Here is a 15,888-nt window from a genome sequence, read left to right on the forward strand (position 1 = left end):
ATGATGACTCTTGCTGGGTGACGTGCTTCCTGCTGCTCCTGTGGGACCTGCTCTGGGGGCTTGGGCTGCCGGGGAAGCACCCACTCTGCGTTCCAGGTCCTTGGCTGCCAGAGGGGCGAGTCAGCAGTGGGGCCTGGCACCCACCCAGGCCCTAGGAACTCAGTGACCTCCGTGCTGATAAGACGGGTGGGGCTTCCTAGGAAGAGCCTAAATAATCACAAGGAGGGGGCATCGGGGCACCTTTAGCCTCACAAAGCTCCTTGTTGAGCAGGAAGCCTGGCATGACTGCCAGTTCCCACCAGACACAGCAGAGAAGCCTCATGAGGCTGCAGATGAGAGGAGCTGGGGGTTTAGGGGAAAGAGTAGCCCAGGGGCACCAATAAGTTACTGTGACTCTCCATCTCCTCCTGAAATCACTTATCTTCACTACCAAGACAAGCGCTGCTCCAGGCAGGCTCTGCTCCTCCAGAAGAGTGAGAGAAGACAAGCTCCGAGCCAAGACCCTTCCAGGGCTTCCATGAAAGCTTCTGGCTTTTGGCAGTTTGGAGTGTGATTTCACCAGTCTTCCTGACTTTCGATCCCACAAAGCAGCAGTTTGCTCTTCAACTTGTCCCACCTCTGGGCCTTTGCTCATGCTGCCCCCTTTGCCTCAAATACTCTTCTCCCTTCTGCCTGCCTCAATGTCTAGCCATCTTTTCAAGTCTGTCCCAATGCCACCTCCTCCAGGAAGCCGTCCCAGATTCCCCAGCCCTTGTTCTTTGGCCAGGATTCCCTTTTCTCGCCTGTGCTATGATGACATTTGGTTCCAGCTGCTATGAGTAGTTCATTTTGACGTGCCTTGATTCACCGACCAGTCCCTGCCCTCGGAGAGCTTAGAGTTCTCTGAGACAGACAGATGTCAATGCACCACCCCATTCGAAGGGGAAAAAATCTGCAAAACTCTGAATAGATCCTATGGTCCTTACAGCCAGGGCCTGTGGGCAGTTCTGCTCTGTTCGGCCTATGTTTCTCAGGAGATCCCAAGCTAGGAATGAAAAGAGAATCCGGGGACTAGAGTAAGATGGCTCATCAGGAAGTTTGGTCCCAACTGAAAGGTTGGTAGACTAGAAAATGCAGACAGGAGGTCTCAAAATGCCCATCGGGATCCAAGAGATCACTCTATAAGAATATAGCCCAAGTCACACACTGGATGGGATGGTCATCAAGAGAAAGTGAAAGCTGCAGTTGTCAACCCTGGCTGTGCATTAGATCCATTCGGGGAGCTTTAAAAACACTGATGCCCTGGCCCGACCCCTCAAACCAATTAATCAGAATCCTGGGGGGGTGGGGGGGGTGGGACCTGGAATCCTTAAAACATTTCCCGGCGGAGAGACAGGGCAGTACGGCAGCCAATATGGGAACATGTTTCAACAGAGAAGGTTAAACTAAGGCAAGTTGTGTACTTAAAAGGTCAACTTCAGTTATCTAAGTTCAGCTTTGCGCAACAGCTCACAGAAAGGGCCGGAGAACGTAGAGCAAGGAATACAAGCATTGGTGACAGTCAGATGCCGACACCACTTAGTGTGAGTTACTGGGCGAGTTACCGAATATCTCTGAGTCTCATCTGTAAAATGGGGACAATCAGAGTTACAGTCCCAGAGGATTGCTTTGAAAATTAATTAAAATGAAGTAGAAAAAGTGCCCAGTGTTCAATAAATATCGATTCCCATCCCTCTGACTCAGAAGGTTCCAGACACATGAGGCATCGTTGTGCAAGAGAGGGTCCTTAATGCCCCTTAACATTCTTACACATTACCATTATTGTCTTTAGAGGAAAATATCCAGCTCATAGGTAAGTCATCCCTGGGTGCACAGTGGGTAGACTGACTCAGGGGGAAGCTGGTTATGTTTCTAAGGAGAAGAGCTGAGATCCTAGAAACAAGAGGGAGTTTCAACAATCCTGGGACCCTTTATTTCACAACCGTCATCGAAGCTTATCCTCAACAGAAGGCGAAGCTTGGCTTCAGGGCATCTCATTTCTTCTGGATGGATCTTCATGCCTTCACAGACAGACAGTAGGTGTGCCTCTGTGCCGGGCCCTGTGCTAGGTGCTGGGAGGTGATCTCTAGACTCACAAAATTCCTTGTAGAGCGGGAATCCTGGCAAGGCTGTCAGTACCTACCAGACCCAGCAGAGAAGCCTCCTGAGGCTGCAGAGGAGAAGGGCCAGGCATTCAGGGGGAAGAGTAGCCAGCGGCACCAATGGGTTACAGTGACTCGCTCCATCTCCTCCTAAAATCACTGCTCTTCTACCAATGCAAGTGCTGCTCCACCCCGTGCTAGTCACCTTTCCGTTTTTCCATCTGTAAAATGGGGATAGAGGACCAGAGAGGTTAATTCAATGATTCCCTAAGGTCCTTGCTTCAGAGAATTTTGTAAAATGAGTCCTATGGCCTACATTCGCATTTTAATTAAAGATTACAGCAAGCTCTGTTTGGAAAATTTCACAACTGGCCTTGGATCCATCTGGCTTTTCCTCTGGGGCGGGTGTAGGGAGGATAAGTGGAACAATGAATGATGGGTGCCATGTGATAACGGAAGAACTTCCTTTCTCGTCGATCTTTCTCATCGGTCCCACCTCAGTCCAATGCAAAGCTGTCTAGCACGGTGAGCCCCAGACTCATCTGGGAGCTCGGCTGGGCTGGGAGATGGTCACCCAGCTTCCGGCCACATTTGAAAGCAGCTTTGTGACAGGAGCTGATGATCACCGTGAAAAATGAGTCCCTGAAAAAAATCCTTGCATCATGAAGTTGAGTGTTTGCAGTTAGTCTTGAGAGGAGGAAGGGAGGAGAGGTGGCGGTTGGGGAGGGATGCACAAGGCATCCAGCAGCCCTCTCATTAGCCTCCCTTCCTCTTTCCTGGCTCCTTCTGTTCCCACTGACAGTCGCTGAGCTCCTACTGCGTGCAGGCCCCTGTGCTGGCTCCGAGACCACAGGCATGAAGCCAGCACAGTCACTGATCCCAACAGACAGGAAGACGAACCTCGTGTGTTCAGTAGCAAACAGTATCGAATCCAGTGTCAGCAGTATTGCAACAGAGGAGAAGCCCAGGAGGCTGCTGGGGCACACACAACTCTGACCTGACCTGGGAGGGAGGGGATGACCGGCAGAGCTTTCTACAGAAAGGCTTGCAGGACAAGCCCACAGGGTCGCAGAGAGCGCCCCTGACAGAGGGAACAGGAGGAACAAAGGTCTAGAGGAATCAGAAGAAGTGTAGGAAAGTTTTGGGGATGGAGCACAGGATGGGGGTGGGCAGTGGGTAGTGGAGAGGGACAGCCACGGGGGTCAGCAGGAGATAAGAGTGTGAATAACTTTGAGTCTCAGTGAGGGAGCTCAGACTTTATTCTGAGGCCCCAGGGACTCAGGGCAGTATTTGCTCACAGAGAATGGCTAGGCTTGAAGGGAGGAGTGGATCGAAGAAGCTTGAACCCTGAACTGGAGTGTGCATGGGAGGGTCCCCTGATTGTTCAATGTTGCTTTTATTCAGTCCCTCAAGGAGCACTTCTTGAGGGCCTGCCCATCCCTTTCCGCAACACCAGGCTGGCCAGCACCCCTGCACACTGCTCAGGCTCAGGAGAAAAATGTATGGAAAGGGCATGCCTGCGCTTGACAAAGCCTCCTTTGTGATGAGCTGCGGCGACGTGGTGCTCTGCTGCCCTCTAGCGAGGCCTGGAGATACACCCCAGCGGGGGCCCAGCTGGCTTCCAAGATGCTCTGAGTCTCCCGCCTGTCTTCAACCCCCTGTCCCTCCCTCAACCACAGAGGCTCTGCAGTTCCTAATGAAAAGGTACAGTTTGGGAATAGAGGACAGGCTTGGAACACCCAGTGCCTGGAACATCTGACCCAGGTTAGGCCCCTGCAAACAGCTCATCGCACCCCAACACGCACATATGCCTGGTCTCTGCCCTTATCTCAAAACCCCTTCGGTGTGGCTCATCTCAGTCCAGTTTGAGGTGGACAGCAGTCTGATTAACTCGATACGCACTAAGATGTGAATAACCGATAGTCCTTAACCCTTTTAAGGGAATTTAAAGGAGCCACTTGTTCGCTTACTGGGTTTACAGCTGAAAAAGGCAGCCAGGAATAGCAAATAGCACCAGGGCTCGGCTCCTAGTTGCGGGTTTAAACCTCTTGGTTTCACCTTCTTCTCGGACAGCCTCCCCTGCCTGCTTGTTTTCTTATTTTTCATCTAAAAAACAGGAATAGTAATCCTTGTCTTATCCACCTCAAGGATTAAAATTTTTATAATAGATTAGGGAATTTCAGAATCGAAAGGAATCTTGGAGATCATCGAAGGATTTTTATTTTGGCTTGTAGATACTTCTGTACAATTTGTGACTCTTAATTACAGATGCTCCTTGACTTACGGTAATAAGGCCATCGTAAGTTTAAAATACATTAAGCGTAAATGCATTTCATTCTACACTGTAGAGTCTTAGCTGTCTGCCCTTGTGATAGTGTGGCTGACCAGGAGCTGTGCCCACTGCTGCTGCCCAGCATCATGAGAAAGTATTGGACCACATATCACTAGCCCAAGAAAAAATTCAAAATGCGAAATTTGAATTACAGTTTCTACTGAATGCTTATTGCTTTTGCGCTCTCATAGTCAAAAAATCATAAGTTAAACCATTTTGAGTCAGGAACCATCTGTACACTGTCTTATTGAAATCTCAGAGCAACTCTGTAAAATCACTAATTTATTTTTACAAGAAAGAAACAGGTTAAGAAAGGGAAAAATGACTTGCCCAAGGCTCTCTGGGATGTTAGCGGCGGAGCTGGGGACAGTGGCTCTTTGCTATTCCTAACTCTCCCTATAGATCCTGCTAGAAGACCGTATAACTCTTACCTAAGACCCTTACCTCCCTGTCCCTACAGGCCTCCGAACACTCCTCCAACCCCCTGCATACTAGATAGCACACTCCCCAGTAAGACTGTGAGTTCTCTGCCTGGTGCCCAGCAGGGAGTCTGGCTCTGAATAGGCGAGTGCCCCACACCAACACAATCTACGTACATGTCTGCTACTCTTATTAGCCAGACCAGGAGAGGGTTAAACAGCAGTCCTGACCTTGGCATCGGAGAAGCAGGTGGCCGATGTTTAACTAGAGGCTTCCGGGACTTCTGTCAACTAAAGTCAAGAACTCAATCCGGCCGTGGTCTTCCTAGAGTAGAGACCTAGCCCTTCCCGCCCCTCTAGGGTTCTCCCCTCCTTGGTCCCTGGACTGTGGAGTAGCTGGAGCTGCCAGAGACTGGGAAGGGGAGGTGCTGGGGGTGTGAAGATTACAGAACTGGAGGAATATGTGGATAGAGTAGGAACAGCCTTGTCCATGCTCTGCCCAGGCTTGCTGTGTGGCCTTGGCTGAGTCCTTCCTACCCCTGCCTTGTATTCCCATCTGTGCACAGAGGAGGCTGGTCCGGGTGGTCCCTCCTGATGGCGCTAGGCAAGAGCAAGGGCTCCTCAGACTCTGCAACCCCCTAGCTAGGGGTCCTCTAGCTTGGGAGAGACTTTCTCCACCACAGCAGTGGGGGTGGGTAAATCTTTAACTAGCTGGCCCTGGGCAGGCCCAGCCTTTCCGGATGGATGACTGCCTGAGAAAGGGGGACAGGGGTGGGGGATGTAAGGTGTGTAGCCAGTCCTAGTGTGGTGGAGAAGGGAGGGTAGAGGAGAGGGAAAGGAAAGAGGTGGAGCTAACTCCGTGTGCAAAGCTGGACATGGAGGAACTTGGGTCCTCTGACGGGTAAGCAGAGAATCTGGGAGGTTCCAGGAGCCCCTTGGTGCAGGGATGGTTTAACTCACCTTGCTGCCACAGGGACCCCGCACGGAGCCTGGAGCGGGGGCCAGAGAGGCCGGAAACGCCCATCCAGGTGGTCCTCAGGTGAGTATAGGTTGGCTAGGAGGTACCCGAGAGAGGAAGGGAAGGGCTGATGGAAACATCAGGATGAATCATTCACCCTCCTGTCGGATCCCAGGGTGCGCCCCATGAACGCAGCCGAGCTGCGTCGAGGGGAACAGAGCGCTCTGCATTGCTCAGGGACCAGGACTCTGCAGGTAAGGAACTTCCCTACCCTCCTCTTCCCCCGAAAAAACCTATCTAGAGGATGCCTCCTTCGTTGCCCCAGATTGCCCAGACCCCGCCCTCCGCAGGCCCTGCCCCTTCTCCACTGCCCCTTCCCCTAGGTGAGCCCCCCAGGCGGGGGCCCAGACGTAGCGTTCCGCTTCGGCGCAGTGTTGGACGGGGCGTGCACGCAGGAGGACGTGTTCCGGGTGTGCGGTGTGCGGCGCCTAGGGGAGCTGGCGCTGCGCGGGTGAGTGAGGCCCCGGGGATGCTCCGCACCCCCACGCTGTCTTTACACTGCTGTCGAGCCTGGACCCCCGCCCTCTGCCTGGGTCCAGCCGCTCCCCTGCCACCTGCAGCTTCTCCTGCACCGTCTTCACCTTCGGCCAGACCGGCTCCGGGAAGACCTACACCCTGACCGGGCCTCCTCCCCAGGTGGGCCAAGCGTAAGAGGAGCCCCCAGGCTTCAGGGGTTGGTGAGCTGGAAGCTCTGGGGAGCGGGTGGCTGTGCAGACTCCCAGAAGGTAGGGCCTTGGACAGTGTAGCCCAACCCCACGTATTTGCAGATAAGGAAACTGAGGCCCAGGGAGGTGAAGGGACCTGCCCAATATGGAGTTTGAATTTTGTCCCCTTCGCTTATTAGCTCTCAGTTTCTTCGTCTGTAAAATGGAAGTGATATTGCTGACTGTGAGAATTCAATGAGATGTCATATGGGAACGTGGCCGAGTTCCTGGGGCAGAGCGAGGGCTCTCCAAAGCACAGCCATTACTGCGGTGGTGGTGGCGGTGGTGGTGACCCAGCCTCAGGCTCGGCTGTCTCTGCCTCCAGGGAGAGGGGGTACCCATACCCCCCAGCCTGGGTGGCATCATGCAGAGGACCTTCGCCTGGCTGTTAGACCGCGTGCAGAACCTAGGTGCCCCTGTCACCCTCCGTGCATCCTATCTGGAGATCTACAATGAGCAGGTGGGGAACTAAGATGAATAGAAAGACAGCCTGCAATTGAAAGAAGGCATTTCTCCCCAAGGAGCCTGGGTCAAGGGACGGAATAGGTGTGCGTAGGGGGCGGGAGGAGGGCTGTGGTCAGTAAGGTCTGGGATGGATGGAACATGGACTCAGGGACCCTTCCCTCACCCGCCACCCTCGTCACCCAGGTTCGAGACTTGCTGAGCCTGGGATCTTCCCGGCCCCTCCCTGTCCGCTGGAACAAGACCCGGGGCTTCTATGTGGAGCAGCTGCGGGTGGTGGAGTTTGGGAGTCTGGAGGCTCTGATGGAACTTCTGCAAATGGGTTCGTGCTGCTTCAGGGGAGCTTTGGGGTCCAGGGGAGACCCATCCCTCGACCGTTCCCTGCCTGCATTCAGTGCCCCTGGCTGGAGCTGGGGATTCAGAGATGACCCTTGCGGGAGCGAAGGGCCAGCAAACCAACAATTCAGACACAAGGGTGGCCCCGTCCCACCCCCAGGTCTGCTGATCCACCTTCCAAACTCTTTCCAGGTCCACTCTTTCTCCAGGTGAGGGCCTCGGCCTCAGTCAGGCCTCTTTTTTGCTCCCCGGAGAGGTTATCTCACCTCAGAGCTCGCCCGCTCCAGTCATGCTGTTCCATGCAGCAAACCACATCCCTCTTCCTCCCCAGATCCTCCGGACCCTAGGCAAAGGTCATACCTCCTTAACCCAGCCTACAGGGCCCCTCCGTTCCAGTCTCATTCATTCATTCATTCATCAAATATTTACCGAGCATCCCCCCTGTGGCAGCCACTGGGGACACTGGGACTCTGGGTTTTCTACCCCGGTGCTGTGCCACACCTTCCAGGTGATCTTTCTGCTCCCTCTCCCTCCCTCCACACAACAATAGGAGGAACGTTTATCAGATATGAATCTGACATTCTTCTGGTCACTTCTGTCCATCCTCCTCTCACCTGTCTGTGCTAGAACCGTGCCCCGCCTCCCGTCCTTCCCCCCTTCCCGCCGCTGTGCCTTTGCACGGGCCGGCCCCTCTACCAGTATGCTTTTCCTCCTTTTCCTTCATTGGTGACCACCTGCTCTTCCTACTAGGTCCAGCTCCTGATGCTTTTTCCCTTCAGGTCTTAGTCGTCGAAGGAGCTCAGCTCATACCCTGAACCAGGCCTCCAGCCGAAGCCATGCCCTGCTCACACTCTATATCAGCCGCCAAACTGTGAGTGCTCCAGCCTGAGGAAGGAGCTGGCCCAGGGCCACCCAGCAGGGGTCTCCCTCTGGGGGTATAAACCAACCTGGCATGCAAAGGGGTCCTAGTGGAAACCTTGGCTTTGTGACTTTGATGGGGACAGTTCCTCCCAATTCGCATCAAGCCACAACCCCCTCAGTCCCAGCAGGTGTCTCCTGTGGATCCTGGGGAACACCCTGTAGGTGGGAAGCTGTGCTTTGTAGACCTGGCCGGCAGTGAGAAGGTGGCAGCCACAGGATCCCGTGGGGAGCTGATGCTCGAGGCCAACAGCATCAACCGTAGCCTGCTGGCCCTGGGTAAGACCTGGGGGCCAAGTATGACTTCCTGTGTCCCCCCTCTTGCCTGATCTGTAGCTGCCCACGGGGAAGGGGTGGTGAGGAGGTGGAGCCAGTGGAATTGTAGTATGTGGAAGAGAGTTAAAGAGCTGTGAGCCAGGAGCCTCAGGCCTCCTTCTGGCCTCAGCTTGCTGTTGACTCATGCCTCCCCTCTTAGGACTTTGTCGATGACTTTATAAACCCTGTAAACTTTATTCTGTTAGAATAAAGCTACGTTCCACTTTGGGAGGTAGACACCCTTAGGGGCAGAGTATGAGCCCTCAGACATTCATTTGGTCCCTTGTGCAGTTGGGAAGACTGAGGTCCAGTGAGAGGGAGAGAACTGGCCTGGCTTCCCACGCCCACTCCATGTCACCAGCCCTTCCTCTGCACGTGCGTGGGGAGACACTCAGGGAGCTCCTCTTCAGTTAATTCGGCAGACATTTCCTGAGCCCCTGCTGAGTGCCAGACCCTTTGTTTGGTATTGGGAGTCTAGGCTGGACAGAGCCCTCTTTGCTCTCAAGAGCCCCAGTCTGGTGGCAGGGTCCAGTTTGAAAGAGGAATAAGCTCATTTGGAAAGAGGGATTTTAGAGTCATACAGGCCTGGGTGAAGATCCCGGCTCTGCATGGACCAGATGGGTGGTCTTGGGCAAGGGGTGTGACATTGCCGGGCCTTCCTCTCCCCACTCAGGTCACTGCATCTCCCTGCTCCTGGACCCACAGCGGAAGCAAAGCCACATCCCCTTTCGAGACAGCAAGCTCACCAAGCTGCTGGCGGACTCACTGGGGGGGCGTGGGGTCACCCTCATGGTACCTGGGCGGGGCCGGCAGGGAGGGCCGGGGCCTGAGGGAGGGGCTGCCAGAGAGGAACACTCAGGCCATCTTCCGCAGGTGGCTTGCGTGTCCCCCTCAGCCCAGTGCCTTCCTGAGACTCTTAGTACCCTGCGGTATGCCAGCCGAGCTCAGCGGGTCACCACTCGACCACAGGCCCCCAAGGTGAACGGAGGAAGACACAGGCAGAGGTTGAGGATTGGGCGGAAGCTGGAGCCTGAGTTGGTGTCATGTCAAAGTCTGAGGCTGAGTCGGTTAGGATTAGAGTTGGAATCCCGATGATGGGGTCGTGATCGGGTAGGGTGGGGTCAGTGTCAGGGTCATGGTCAGTGTCATGGCAGGTCGAAGGTTGGAGTCTGATCTGGGATATGATTCAGGGTCTAGCCTGGATCCCAACTGGTATTATTAAGTCTGAGTTGAGTTGGGGCCTGATGTGGGGTCCTGTTTAGAGTCAGAATCTGGGCCAAGGTTTGAACAGAACTGAGTTTATGGTGTGACATGGAGCAGGGTCCGGCTTAGAGTGGGCCCTCCAGCCATGCAGCGAAGGCCACAGGCACTTTGATGCAATTAGGACAAGGTGCCCCCCCCCCCAAGTGAATGTAGCCCTGGGCCAGGAGGCAAGGCTGATCAGTGAAGCATGGGCTGGGTTTGAGGCCACACTCACTCCCCACTCCCAGAAGCCCTTGTGCAGTGCACAACTCGTATGACCATAAACGGCAGCTCTGGGCCTCTTTCCGTGCAGTCTCCTGTGGCGAAGCAGCCTCCGCGCTTGGAGACTGAGATGTTGCAGCTGCAGGAGGAGAACCGTCTCTTGCGGTCCCAACTGGGCCAAAGGGACGCCAAAGGTATGTGTTCCTTGGGGGTCAGATGAGGTGTGGAGAGGGTCTGGGGCTCCCGTGGACTCAGCCGCCTCCCCGTTCCCTGCAGTCTCCGGATTCAGTGGGAGCCGGGTGGCCTGGGCCCAGCGGAACCTCTATGGGATGCTCCAGGAGTTCATGCTAGAGAATGAGAGGCTCAGGTAGGGCTCCGCCCCAGCCAGGGGACTCTGTCCACCCCTCACTGCTGGGCTGCTTCTGGCAAATCACACTCCGCCCCGTCCCTCCCCCCCTCGCCCCGCCCCCCAAGCTCCCCTCCGTCCCCACCTGCCTCCAATCACCTTCCTGGGGCCTGTTCTTCCCAGGAAAGAAAAGGTCCAGCTGCAGAGTAGCCGGGACCTGGCCCGAGATGAGCAGCGCCTCCTGACACAGCAGGTCCATGAGCTGGAGCGGTGAGCGTGGCCACCAGCCCAGAGACGGGCCCTGGGACAGAGGGCAGGTGGGAAAAGGGTGGCTTGAGGAAATGGTTAAGAGTTTGACCTCTAGACCCAGACTCCTTGAGTTCAAATTCCAGCTCTGGCACCTACTGGCCGTGTGACCTTGGGTGAGTCATGTAACCTCTCACTGCCTGGGTTTCCTCATCTGTAAAATGGGGATAATACAGTACCCACCTTACAGGGTGTTTTAAGGACTGGACGAAATGAGTTCCTTTGTAAAGCATTACAAACAGCGCCTGGCACTTAGTGCTCCAGGAGTGTCTGTTAAATGAGGGGACGTGGGGGCCAGCCCGGTGGTACGATTGAGGGCCGAAGGCACGGACCCCATTGTTCTCTTTTAGGCGCCTCCTCTCCGCCTGCTACCTTCGCCAGCCAGGCCTTGGCCCAGCCCCCCCATGCCCCTGTGTGATGGTGCCGGCTCCCTCCTGCCATGTGAGTCTCGACCCAGCCCGAAGTGGGAAGGAGCAAGGATGGCAGGAAGCCTCTGACACGCCCTCTCGCAGGCCCTGCCGCCCCTCTGCTCCTGCCCCTGCTGTCATCTCTGCCCCCTGTGCCGAGCACCACTGGCCCACTGGGCCTGTCCACAGAGGGAGCTCCACCTGCCCCAGGTAGGAAAGACCAAGGTAGGGATGAGGGAGATCTGGAAGAGCTGGAGACCCTGATCTAGGTGGTCAGTCCGGGAGGCCCCAGAGCTCCAGGGCCTCTAGCGTCCCAGGCTGGGTCACTGGGGTGAGTGGCTGGTTTGGGGCTCCCGCTGCCCGAGGTTCAGAATAGCTGTTTGCCTTGCCGCCCCTCCCTCCTCATCCCGCCTTCTTTTATAGGAACTCACTCTACCATCTGCTCCCTCATTCATTTACTTACCTACTACTCATTTATGCATCTGCTTATTATTCCCGCGTTCACTCGCTTGTTCACTGACTCTCCCTTAAGCTCCTTGCTTTGTCTTAGACCTGCTCTGGGCACTGAGGATTCGGGTATAGACCAGACAGGGTTCCTGCCCTTTGAGAGGACATTACAAGGGCCACCCACTGCCCACAGAAAGAGCAGCCAAGACCTTGCTTCTTTATGCTCACCCGGCGTCCTTGGTGTCCTGTGGGGCAGGTGGGGCAGGTGTGGCAGGGATGGTGGTGTCGTGGTCAGCACTGGAGAAGCAGGGCACAGAGAGGCAGGGCTGAGGTCCCCCAGCGTTGGCTCTGGTCTTACCTGCAGGTGTTTGGTCCTAAGGCCCCAAATGGCATGTCTCACTCTGTGCAGCACTCACCCTGGGCACCCCCGTGCAGCCCTGGCTCTGCCAAGTACCAGAGAGAGAGGTAGGCTGGGCGCTGGAGCACTGGGCTTGGGGAAGAGGAGGCCTGGGAACTTGAAAGTTCACCTCCCACCACCCAACTCACCCTGCCCAGGAGTCACAGCGACTGGACTCAGACCCGAGTCCTGGCGGAAATGCTGACCAAGGCGGAGGTGGTGCCCTCTGCACCTCCCCTGCCCGTGGAGCCCCCGAACACATCACCGGTGCTAAGAGGTGAAGAAGGAAAGAGGGAGGAGCCCCTACTGCTTTCTGTGGTCTTGGGCCTGAACCCACCCTTTCCAGACCTCATTCTTTCCATCTTTGAAATAGGGTGCATGTTGAGAGGTGATTTCTAAGACCTTTCTAATTTCCAAACTTGAAATTCTCTTCCTAGGGCTGCCTGCAATCCCAGATGGGTATCAGAGCCCATGGTATATGTGGGGGAGGGCGGGGCAGGGAGTGGGTACCACCCAAGGCTTCCCCAGAGGATGTTAGGACCCTGATGGGTCTGGGTAAGGAGGGGCCCAGGCAGGGAGGGGCCCAGGGTAGTAGTAGTGCAGGCCTCGAGTGTCATTGTGCCCCTTAGGTGGGGCCACAGTTCCAAACCTGGCCCGGAGGCTGGAGGCTCTCAGAGACCAGATTGGCAGCTCTCTGAGGCGTGGCCGGAGCCAGCCACCCCCGCAGTGAGAGCACACGAAGCCCCAGCCAGAGTCCTGCTCCCTGCTGAGGGCAAACCGGAAACCCAGGAGACCGCCGTGTGACCTTGGGCTGAGCTCTGAACGCCAGGGTTCCAGTCTCCCCATCTGTCCAATGGAGATAGCAGCAGGGCTGGGCAAGGACAGCTCCCGAGGGCCAGGGGGTGGGGGCCGGAGAATAAGTTGGGGGAGTAATGGGAGGGGGCCACCCCAGACTATAAGAAATGAGACCAGATTCAGGAGAAACCAGGCAGCAGGTGATGAAATACTTGTATCAATAAAGAGAGACCTCAGCTCCAAGTCTGGTTATGGTTAGTCCTGTCCTCCAGGTAGTCGGTCACTTCCCATGGGGACATCTCAGAGAGGAGGGGCTCGGGGGAGTCTGAAGAAGAGGAAGCAAAGACCCTGGCGGAGGTGTGTGTCCCCTTCTGATCAGAAGTAGTCCAGGTTCCCATCTCGTGTATTATGCAAGTGTTAGCTGAACAACTGCTGTGTCCCACTGGGCAAGCGTGGGAATCAAAGCGTGAGCACCCCCAGGAAGGAGGCCTGGCGGAAACTGATGAGGCCTCAAGCTGGGGTGGGTGGCAGACTAAGGGGCTCGCTTCTCTGTGCCAGCTGCATGTGGCCTGGTGCTACAGGGGTCACGAGACCTGAGTTCTGACGCCACAGCCCTGCTTTGAGACCCCAGGGAAGCCTTGCACCCTCCCTGGACCACTCACTTCCTGGTGTCCAGTCACATGGGGGACATGGCTCCCTGTCCTGTTGCCCTCTAATGAAGGTCAAAGAGGTGAGCAGTCTCATAATTCCTGGTATAGTGCCCAGGGGGATGCAGAGGGTGTATCATTATGGGGAAGTCCAGGCCTGACATGAGAAATTGGGGGTGCCAGTGGGAGAACCTCATTACGAAAAGCCATGAGGCTAACCTAACTCTCCCATTTTGTAGTTAGGGAGACTGAGAGCCAGATGGCTCATTTCTTCATTGGTTCATAAATTCACTCGTTCAAAAACACCACTGGCATCAACTGCAGATCCAGGTGGTAAACAAGACCCACAAGGAGCAAGCTGGCTTTGCGGGGGACAGACAGGCTGACACTTGACCACTCAACCTCACACATGTGCTTTGATGGGAAACCCAGGGGACTGGAGGCACGGAGGAGGGTCACCCAAGGAGAAATTGGCGAGGGGGTCAGGGAAGGTTAGCCAAAGAGAGTTATGATTAGGCTCCAAAGGTGAACAGCGGCTGGGCCAGGGCAGGATGAGGCTGCGGAGGCAAAGGCCCGAAGACCCCTGGGGTGCTGAAGGGAGCCAGCGCCAGGAAGTGCATGGCCTTGTGGGCCGCATCCAGAGTTCGGGCTTGTCCCGAGGGCAGGGGGAGCCACCGAAGGGTCTTGAGGAGTCACCAGCTTAGATTTGCTCTTAGGTCACACTGGCCACTGTGGCAGGTGGACTGACTGGTGAGGATGAGCTGGGGCCAGGGGGACCAGTAAAACCAGCAGTGTGGGGAGGGGCATGACTAACCAGAAGTGCCCGAGCCAGGCCTCAAGTTGGGACTCTCTTGACATGGGGTCCTGGGTTCGAGCAAGGCCCTGGGCAGGCTGGCCTCAACCTCAGGCGTGGGGAACACTGGGGAAGGAGCAAGCCAAGGCCAGAGGGTGAGCAAGGGAGACAGCTGGGAGTAGCAGGGGGCCTGGGGATGGCCCTGGGGGTCTCAGCCATTATCTGGACAGTGCTCAGACCTGCCTACAGGCCTGGCCTAAGGAAATCAAGTCCCATGGTTCCCGCCCCACTACCTTGTACAAGACCAAGAAAGAAAAGACCCAGCATTCTCCTACACACCACTGCTCTGGAAAATAGTGCTGGGGATGTGCTCTCTTTATGCCCCCCTTTCTCCAGAGAAGTGAGGACCCACAGAGAAAAGCAGAGTGCCTCAAGGGTACAATTGAGCATGCTCTGTGACTTGGGGCAGACTATGGGCCTTTCGGAGTCATCTTCACTGCAGAGCCTCTGACTCCTGAGTCTCTTTCTGCAGGGCTGGTCCCAGAAGCTGGGGCCAGCAGGGTCAGCCCAGGTTGGAGCCCCCAGCGGCCAGGAATTAGAAGGCAAGACTTTGTGGAAGACCAGTGTCCACAGAGGCAGAGCACAAGGACGTGGGTTAACGGCAGGTAATACAAACAGCCGGACCAGGCAGAGGTGACCGTGGTCAAGTCCAGACTGAGCCATACAAGTTTAAATCCCAGCGTCATCATTTATACATGAGTGGTCCTGGGCAGGTGACTTAACTGCCCTGAGTCTGAGTGTCCTCATCTGCAGAATGGACACAATAATAGTAGCCCCTCATGGAACGGTCGTGGGGATTAAATCCACCGATACATGGAGAGAGGTTAGCACGAGGCTTTGCCTGTTGCAGACGGTTTGGCCAAAAGCAACTTGCAGTTAACATGGCAATTTGATGAAAATGACAATTTGGGTTTAAAAAATAACCCAACGAATATTTACCAAGAACCCACTTTGGTCCAGCATTGAACAAAGTGTAAAAATCTTTACCCTCAGAGAACACAGATAAGAAACAAGAAATGAGCAAAATACATGGGAAGCAATGCTATGGAGCAAAAAAGAAGGTCCACCAGCCAGGGCGAGTGCAGTTCTATCTAAATCAGGGGATCAGGAAAGGTGACATTTGTGCAGAGACCTGCAGGAAGGGAGGAGGAGTTGGCCTGACCCATGCCATAAAGTCACTTATTTCTACTCTAGGTAATTTAATGCCACATCAGCTTGGATGGCTCGGCAGGTTTGAGCCTGGGTTCCTCTTCATCCCAGATCCCTTATCTCACTCACTGCATCCCGGCCCCGTTGCTGGGAGGTTTCCAGCCTCAGGCAGGGGAGGCCCCTGGCATTGAGCGTGAGAGCTTTTCTTAGCTGCCTTGAGAGAATGGACGGGGACCACCCAGGGGGACCCCGGCTGTTGCTGGTTCATCTGTGTTTGGATGATCCCTTCTCCCACTGGAGTCAGCCACGATTTTCCAGTGTCCTAGTGCCAGCTCAGCAAAACCCCCACTTACTTTCCCAGGGATAGACGCAGAACTCAAAAGGATTAGTCTCCACTACTCCCATCTCATAAGCCCCGTGTTCATCTCCCAGTCAGCATCCTCACTCTAGAAC

At 55.3% G+C, this 15,888-nt stretch overlaps 1 protein-coding gene across 11 annotated transcripts; it reads left to right on the top strand.

Annotated features, from left to right (window-relative positions):
- Nucleotides 1–5,176: 5,176 nt before the first annotated feature.
- Nucleotides 5,177–13,029, top strand: KIF12 (kinesin family member 12). Of its 11 annotated transcripts, none has more exons than XM_036218252.1 (20): nucleotides 5,177–5,562; nucleotides 5,845–5,910; nucleotides 6,005–6,083; nucleotides 6,262–6,340; nucleotides 6,450–6,525; nucleotides 6,919–7,053; nucleotides 7,242–7,377; nucleotides 8,171–8,262; nucleotides 8,432–8,588; nucleotides 9,298–9,416; nucleotides 9,498–9,602; nucleotides 10,180–10,282; nucleotides 10,365–10,455; nucleotides 10,618–10,704; nucleotides 11,091–11,181; nucleotides 11,253–11,357; nucleotides 11,959–12,059; nucleotides 12,150–12,268; nucleotides 12,429–12,450; nucleotides 12,621–13,029. In XM_036218252.1, exons 6-20 carry the CDS (start codon nucleotides 6,958–6,960, stop codon nucleotides 12,793–12,795), a joined length of 1,599 nt encoding a protein of 532 aa, XP_036074145.1. In that variant the 5' UTR covers nucleotides 5,177–5,562; nucleotides 5,845–5,910; nucleotides 6,005–6,083; nucleotides 6,262–6,340; nucleotides 6,450–6,525; nucleotides 6,919–6,957; the 3' UTR covers nucleotides 12,796–13,029. The 11 variants fall into 11 exon arrangements, with proteins under 11 accessions (XP_036074145.1, XP_015981805.2, XP_015981804.2 ...); XM_036218253.1 differs by having other exon boundaries at nucleotides 5,354–5,562; nucleotides 6,213–6,340; XM_036218254.1 differs by having other exon boundaries at nucleotides 5,361–5,475; nucleotides 6,213–6,340.
- The last annotated feature ends 2,859 nt before the right edge of the window (nucleotides 13,030–15,888 follow it).

This window comes from Rousettus aegyptiacus, unplaced genomic scaffold (assembly GCF_014176215.1).
Source record: "Rousettus aegyptiacus isolate mRouAeg1 unplaced genomic scaffold, mRouAeg1.p scaffold_m13_p_3, whole genome shotgun sequence".
In the NCBI taxonomy this organism is placed as follows: domain Eukaryota; kingdom Metazoa; phylum Chordata; class Mammalia; order Chiroptera; family Pteropodidae; genus Rousettus; species Rousettus aegyptiacus.